General features: G+C 38.5%; 2 protein-coding genes across 2 annotated transcripts in view; both read right to left on the bottom strand.

Moving 5' to 3' along the window:
- The window catches only part of LOC144631797 (transmembrane protein 117-like), a 43,387-nt gene extending 42,004 nt beyond the window's left edge, over nt 1-1,383 (bottom strand). Inside the window, 1 exon segment of the mRNA XM_078490360.1 lies at nt 1,141-1,383. Coding sequence (XP_078346486.1) covers nt 1,141-1,227 — 87 coding nt within the window. The 5' untranslated portion in view covers nt 1,228-1,383.
- A 521-nt stretch (nt 1,384-1,904) lies between these two features.
- LOC144631813 (eukaryotic translation initiation factor 3 subunit M-like) lies at nt 1,905-8,162 on the bottom strand. The gene is given in 11 exon segments (XM_078490381.1): nt 1,905-2,065; nt 2,539-2,599; nt 3,457-3,600; nt 3,806-3,887; nt 4,731-4,914; nt 5,330-5,424; nt 5,657-5,780; nt 6,345-6,430; nt 6,432-6,484; nt 6,650-6,776; nt 8,038-8,162. Coding segments are annotated over 11 exon segments (1,134 nt in total). The 5' UTR covers nt 8,086-8,162; the 3' UTR covers nt 1,905-1,935.
- Between the last annotated feature and the right edge of the window lie 46 nt (nt 8,163-8,208).

Raw genomic sequence — 8,208 nt, 5'->3', positions numbered from 1 at the left:
TTGGCGCGTGAATTAATTCTCAAAGAAAGGCATTTTTAATGACCTGAAATGGATCTATGGTGGGGCATTTGAACGGCTTTTTGGCCCTGGTAGGGGGGAATTTGAACACAAATTTTTCAAAGATTCAAATGCCCGTGGTGTTGCCCAGGGGGGGGGGGGGATGTTGAACCTTCGATTTGACTGGTACATAAATAAATCCTCTTTTAGACATTTCTAATGTCACGGTAGAATGGCTGAATATTTCTTGCAGTATTTTGGCTTACCTGAAGGGCAAGGCAAAATACAAAATAAGTAAAGATGTATAGTGATACAACACACTAAAAATTATTCCCAGATTTATCGTCCAAAAATTTTTCTTGAATAAAGTGAAATGAAATATGAATGAATGAATGAATGAATGAATGAACGAGTGAATGAAATTCATACTAAATTTACCCTCTGTGTAAATAATTAATCCATACATGTACATAAAAGAGTCTATAGTAAAGTCAAGCCTGTATTTAATGAATTCTTTAGCAAACATTCATACAGCTAAGACCAACTGGGAAATTTTAAAGGTTAAACAGATGATTTTTGTATACATTTCCTTTCAAGGTACTACATGTAGCACGGAAACGAATCCAAACATCACTTATTTATACAAAGCATCAGAATTACTGTATGAATAACAATACAGAAATTATCGAGAGCATTGTGATATATGCGATCAAGCGACGCTGCCTGCCATGCCTCTCCACATGTAAGCATTTTCCAGGAGTCTTCGATCATTTCTGTAATTGCTCGTTTCTTAGTATGAGAGCACAAGAAGTTCTTGATTTCCTCGCTCAAGTATTTGAAATTTTTATCGAGAAGGAGCAGGGCTAAATAGAGTATTTTTCTTTTAATATGTCGATAAACGAGGTTGTAACTGAAATAAAAGCAAAAGTTCTGTCCAGACATGTAAATAGCCAAATTCAACTCAAGTCTTAGCTTCGCTTCGATCAAGATATGTGTAAATATAGCAAACTAGTTAACTTTTCTACCAGGGTTTGAACTTTGATCTTTCCCGAAGGAATGTTATATCGGCTTTTATAATGTATTATAGCTTTGTTATTTACACCTCAAATCTATCGGAGTGAACCAAAACATTTTTATACAGACCTCAAAAGTCGGCGAAGCAGGATCTTGCAGCTCGCTTTCATCGGTTTTCGCGACATCTTGAGACGCTTGATCAACGCTGTCAGCCATGTTTCGGACTTATTTTTGATGTTAAAGATAGCTGTTATCCTCACCCACATTCATTGTTATTCTAAGCACTTGGCGTTGAAAAACTCCTTTGGGAATTTGAATATTAAAGTGCTCGAAATTTCCATCGAGCCACAACCCAGAGCTTTATCACCTGTTCACCGCTGTTACGTCATGTATGCCTACACCATCTTTCTCTTCTCTAAAAGTTAGGACATTTCATTTTCCAAAATGGTACTCTCATCAAGAGTATAATTTTCCAAGAAAATTAAAGAAAAGGAAAAAAAATAATTCTGAAAAATGAAACAGATAAACTAGATGGAAAATAAAGTCTTCCAAAATTCACTTTTCCAACATCAAAAGTTGGCGCTATTGCCGGCTGCTGTTCGGGAAAATTCGGGGAGGAACGATCGGAAAAAGCGAAGCGATATGCGACGCTTAGCTTATTCGATAGTAGCGCTTATTGGGGAGGGGCGCCTCATTTTTTAAGTTAAAATATAAATATTTTTTAATAAGATTTAACAAATCATTTTTATTAAATTGTGTCCGGATCAGAGTCAATTCCAAGTAGCTGCATCGGGCCTCTCAGTGTTTGCTTCAAACCAAACCAGCGTCAGAAATAATGAAAGGATCACATCTTTTATGACAGTGAACAAACAAACAAACAAACAAACAGTAGCTATGTTGAACAAATAACTTTATTGGATTGAGCTAGACATCTACAGTAGGCACGACAGTTTGCAGATTGGAGTGAACACTCTTTAAACTCTTCCGCCATTCCTCAAGGCGATCCCGCAGTTCCTGCCATTGATTGTTTCCAAAAGTTCGATGTGTCGCAGAGCTGTAAAAAGAGGTAAATAAAAAACAGTTAAGGAAGATCTGAAAACTTGCGACTTCTTGCGTCTCCGTTTGGCCTGAACTTGCGTGCACTTGCGTTGACTTGCGATGACTTGCGTTCACTTTGATCGGCCGGAACAAGTCAACGCAAGTTGATCGCACGCCATTCGTAACATTTTGACCACAAGCACGCAGCCTTGGAATGGCTTTTTTTGCAACTTGCATGTCCTTGCGAGTAAACTTGCGAGGCCGTTTGGCCTTCCAACGCAAATCTGTGAGCAAGTTCGACTTTCGACTACTTGTTCCTCCAGTTGGCCAGGCCTTTATAGAGTTCCATGTAACATTTAACTTTTCACTGAAACCTTATAGTTTTGCAAGGCCATTCCAGTTTTCTTTCAAAATTTTGGCCTCTGCTCACCCTTCAAGCACAGTAGTTGAAGAAGTCGTTTATTTCTAAATACAGGCGCAGTACTTTACCTGATAATGACTTTTTTGTTGACTTGGTCTATTTTCGTACGGATGAGCTTTGATCGAAGTGCTGACGGAAAATAAAAAGAGGTCGTTAGAAGATACGTCTAACAGCTATTAAACTACGATTATCGATTGCTTTTAAAAACACCCGTCACTTTCTTAGCCAATCAGAAGTAAAACAAAAGCCAATCGTGACTGGTTCCAGGTTTCGTACCAGCAACATGCATTTGCTTAGAATTTTGATTGGTTCACTGGATTTTTTTGTGTCCTTTCTGATTGGCCAGAGTGATCATTACTTTGGTCTTGGTTTAACGACACTCAATTGAAAATCACTAAAAATGGATGTCTCAATTCTAAAGGCCGTGACAAACGAGGACACATGTCGCCCTGTTTGCCTGCGCGAGCAAAATTTGTTGCGGTTCCAATTTTTGTCCGAGACACAAAAAAATGTTTCTGATTTTTTTCAGAAACATTTTGTGGTGGCAACAAATGTTTCACGGTTTGCGCAGCATGATAACAAAACATTTGTTTTGTTTCCCGCTCGCTTGATCAACCAAAAAACATTATGTGCAACAACGTGTCTTCGTTTACCACAGCCTTAAGTGCCAGTGAAGTTTAGTACCCAATCCGGTTTTCGTATTACCAATCATTGGCTTCTCCCCCCGGATGGGATCCTAGATTCATGCAAGTTATAACCAAGCACGTTATCAGGTTGACCCAACGGAGTCCTACACATAAACCACCAGGCCACTCAGTGCTTCTCACTGAGAAAAATTTGTGTTCACATCACATTTCATTCTGTCCAGTTACATGTTATCGAGAATTAGACTCTTAATTCTTTAATGAATTTGCACAAAACTGCATTATCACCGGTACTTAATTTACCACCATGGATGCCCTTTTTAACTTTTTTAAGTTTAATACCTTCGATAACAAAGTCCTCAAGTTCATCCAAACCAATGTTAAGCTCCTTGCAGAGATCATCGAACTGAACTTCTGACTTTGCTTCACCAAGTGACATGAACGTTAAAACACGCATTTTATGAAGGTTTTTCTCATGAGATAAACCTGCAAAAATAATAAAAGTCATCAAGTTATGAGATTATCAGTGACTAATGTTTTCATACTGTAGTTGTTATAATATTTGCCACCCTTAGGAAGAAACAAGTCAAATATCACCAAACAAACCTTGAAGTGCATGGAAGCCACAAGTTAAAACGCAGAAAGCTTAGGACCTATAAGACAAATACTGGAACAAAAGTAAGGGTCTTACCACAAGAATCCACAAAATCTTTGTTCTTTTCATAAAATTCCATGTAGTCAGCCAATCTTCCAGAAACAAAGATGGTCAGAAGCTAAAGGAAAATGAGGAAAAAATATTATTATTAAAATAAAAGGAGAAGCCACGAGCCAAGCGGCCCACACTGCCGGAGCTTATCCCGGTTTCTGTAGCATTAAGCGACTAGGAGTATTGCTACTCCCCCCTGGATGGGATGCTAGTCCATCGCAGGGTTACCCCCCAGCAGTAAATTCGCCAGTACCCATTTATACACCTGGGTGGAGAGAGGCACTATGAGAGTAAAGTGTCTTGCTCAAGAACCCAACTCAATGACCCCGCCCAGGTCTCGAACCCGGACTGCTCGATCCGGAGTCCGGCGCACTAACCATAAGGCCACCGCGCCTCCCACAAATTAAAATAAAGGGGAACATTAAATATTTTAATGTTTCCATGCAAAATGATAAATAATTTTAATGATTATTTAAATAATCATTTTGCATGGAAACTTTATTTGCCTGGTTTTAGTTCTTTGAATGCACTGGACCAGTTGGGCTGGGTAGAAGACCTTGCTGGCTCACTACCCAACTAGGAACAATGCCCCTATAGCCCTGAAATGAATGTCGGACAACTCGTCCCCAGACAACTGGCCGCCAATCTTGCCTACAAGTTGTTTCGCTAACATTCACAAATGTTGTTCAGGGTTTCTTGCTCCCTTTTATTAAAACACAGGCATAGGGGCCTAATAACTGTCTTAATATTGGGGGCGAGATGTCTGGGGCGAGTCGTCCAGATAACCCCTAAAACACTGACAGCAACTGCTCAACTACACTACACAACAAGTAGAATTACAGGCTTACGAGAGCTGGTACAATACTGGATTTGAATGTTAATTTTATGATCTTGAAGTTCTTCTGTGTACCTGATAAATAGGTTCTCCTTTTAGTGCGGCGACTGGTGGAAGTGTGAGCAGGAAGTCCATAATCAGGACATTTGGTCTTCCCAGGAGGCTCACAATGCAGTTCTTGGCATCGTCTTTTACTTCGGAGGCATTTTCGTCTGAGTACGTCCTGAGGAGCTCAACCATCACTGTAGTTGCTTCTTCACTGTAAACAAAGAAATCAGAGATACAAGTTGTACAATTTGTTCAATAATCAAGTTAATTAGCTAAAAACAATCTGAAGTGTAAAAAAAAGCATTGCAATGAAACCTGTCGGATCAAGTAACATATCAAACCGAAGAGACAAAGTTTTCATTATGTTCCCAAACACTGAAAAGAGAGTTACAGTATGTAAAAAAATGATGCACTTTCAGGTTTTTGGAAATGCAATAAAACATTTTTTGACTCTTTGAGTTTCCAACATGCCCCAACAAGGTCAAATGATTAATAAAAACATATTTTTACCCAATAATGTTGCTGTTGAATGGTTTTGCATAATTTTTTTGGGATTAAAATGGATGTAAATGGCTTTGGACTAAAATACACAAACTCATAAAAACTACTGGAACTGGACCACTCACCTTTGCTTGTCATCTGTCAGGGCATCGAAAAGCAATCTGTATATGTTTCTGGCTTTCTCACCATCAACTTCCCACATCTTTAACCAGGACTTAACCTTATAAAATGCAGATAAGAGTTCATGTTTTACACACATAAATTCATGTGCCACAAAACAAAACAAAACAAAACAAAAACAGAAATCTGAAATTCAAACATTCTAGATTTACCTACATCAGAATCAACTAGTTTGTAACTACATGTATTTGAAGTACATTATTTTGTAAATATTAATAAACATAATGCTTACTTATATTACTGGTAACTTTAAACATTTTTCCAGCACCTACCTGATCCAAAGGTACAGAAATTTGTTCAATCAAACCAGCTTTTCCTGCCACCTTTATTTGTGTACAGTAAACATCATATCTGATGGGATCTCTCTCATGAAGCCAGTTCAACAAAATGCTGAGTCTAGTCACACAAATCAAACAAACTAAATGTCAGTAAAACTCAGCCGTATGTCAGTTTTGGAAGCAATTTTGCCACCTTTACATTGCACATGTGCCTTACAGGGGCTAATGTCACGCAATTTTAGGCAATTTCGGCACTGACCAACTGGTTATAGAATTAACTGAAATATCACAATAACGGCTTAAAACTGTAGAAGAACTCAAAAGAAACACAGAAAGGCCAAAAAGGGGCATGGATGGGCAAAATTTGTGAAGATTAAAACGGATTGCGTTCGGGTAAACTTGAAAAACGTTGGCCCGACTTTTTGCAAGTTTATCTCGATTTGTATGAAAGTGTCATTTACAATGCTCGAACATCTTCCTTGTTTGTATGTGGCCGTGATTTAGCCAATAAATGACTTTTGCTCTGCCAATTTGCGGTTTACAGCTCTTATTTTACGAAAATAAATAAAATTACCTATTAAAATACCGTGACAAGGCCCCTTTAACCAAGCATTACAAGGAAGCTATGGAAAGATATGTAGTACTGGTATTATTTACTTTTTTTATTAACGTGGGTACTTACATTCTTAGTCTACTCAATGCTGTGTCTTCATCTGAGCTCACTTCAGCTACTTTGTCACAAAATTTCTTGATCAACACATCTCTTTTTTTCTGTTACTACCAATATCAGGGAGAGGAGGCTGTTCATGACACCTTCAAGTTCTTCAAAAGAAAATTTCAGATGTCTTTTAATGGGGAGGAGTTTAGCAGGCAGTCTTAGATATCTATATTATACATGTATTTACTCTACATGCTATCTGAAATTTCAAGAAGACACACACAAACAAGGACATGAGATGTCAATTTCCTTTTTACTGTAGCACATACCTGATTCAGTTTTAAAATTAATGTCACATGCTGATAACAACTGATCTAAGTCTTCATGTAATGGAGATGTGCTCTCTTCTTTTATATCTGCACCACAAGATTTGAGATATCCTCGGATTTCCTGTGCCTAAATAAAACACCAACACAGAACTTAATGTTAATACATGCCCCTGGCATTAACGTTAGAATAAGGTAAAAGGTTAACTCTGTAACAAGCCAAGTGGCCCATTACGCCAGAACAATATCCCAGTTTATGAAGCGTTAAGCAACTACATGTACATGTAGGGGTGTTTCATCTCCCCCTGGATGGGAAGCTATTCCATTGCAGGGCTACCCCCCAGCATTAGTTTGCTGTTACACCTGGGTGGAGAGAGACACTATGAGAGTTTTAAAAGTGTATTTTCTAAGACCTGGACAGGGAACGACCTGGACCACCACTATGCTTACCATTAGGTCACCACATAATGATGACGATGACAATGATGATGATGATAATTATGATGGTGATGATGATGATGTTGCAAACATACGAAACAAAACTTGTTTTGACCTCTTAAAGAGGAAAATTTGCTGGGTAAAAAAATGGATGTTCTTCTCCCGGGGGGGGGGGGGGGACTCGCATATGAAAGTGACGGGGATGCTCGTCGTCTCGCTTAGGGGTGTCAATTTCGGACTTTTGGTCTCGCTTAGGGTGTTCCGGGAAAAAACGCCCAAAACGCCAATATTTTTAGCCATAATGGTCTCGTTTAGGGTTATGCACGAAGAAATATACAAATATAAACTCCATTCTTAGTTTTTTGGTATCTTTTAGGGGTCAAGAAAGGCTTGAGCCACACCCAGATTGGTCTCTTTTAGGGGTTCTTTTCAAAATTTCCGACGAGCATCCCCGTCCGTTTCATATGGGAGTCCCCCCCCCAGGGTTCTTCTGGTTTGTTGTTGTTGTTTAATGTATCTGTGCTGCTGTAAAATCATGTATATGTATGCTTCACCATGTTTCACTATCCGTCACCCACTTTCACGGATATTTATCAATTAAACTTCACCGATTATGTAAGTCAAGCTTACGTATAAGCCTTAATTAGGTTTATACGTACACGTACATGTAATTTAAGCAGATCGATATCACTTTTACAGTCACGTTTTACTGAAATGAATTAGACAAATGTGGGTTACACTGATCAAGGGGTTTCCAACAGTCGAGATTACAACTTATTTACGAAAATTTCAGTGGTATTAGTATGAATAAAGCAAAGAAGTGATAATTTATGGAACTGCTAGCTCAGTACACGTGACTAAAGAAGTTGTTCTTTCAACTCACGAATCAACGATCAAAAACAAGAGGAAATTGTTCAAAATAAGAAAAAAACATCACGATAGTTAAAATGTACCTGATCTTGTTCTCCAACATCAATGAAAGCTGGTAAGATCGGCTCCATTTTGATAAAATTCCAGACTTTCTCGCCTGAAAAATTAACTTGTAATTCACGTTTTCAAAAGACTCCGCTGACCAAAACACCCGGTTTTATCGACATGTCATGTAAGCCACCATGAATGTTCTT

Source organism: Oculina patagonica, chromosome 12 (assembly GCF_052425735.1).
Source record: "Oculina patagonica isolate OP01 chromosome 12, crgOcupat, whole genome shotgun sequence".
Lineage (NCBI taxonomy): Eukaryota > Metazoa > Cnidaria > Anthozoa > Scleractinia > Oculinidae > Oculina > Oculina patagonica.
This window is presented reverse-complemented; position numbering and strand designations above follow the sequence as displayed.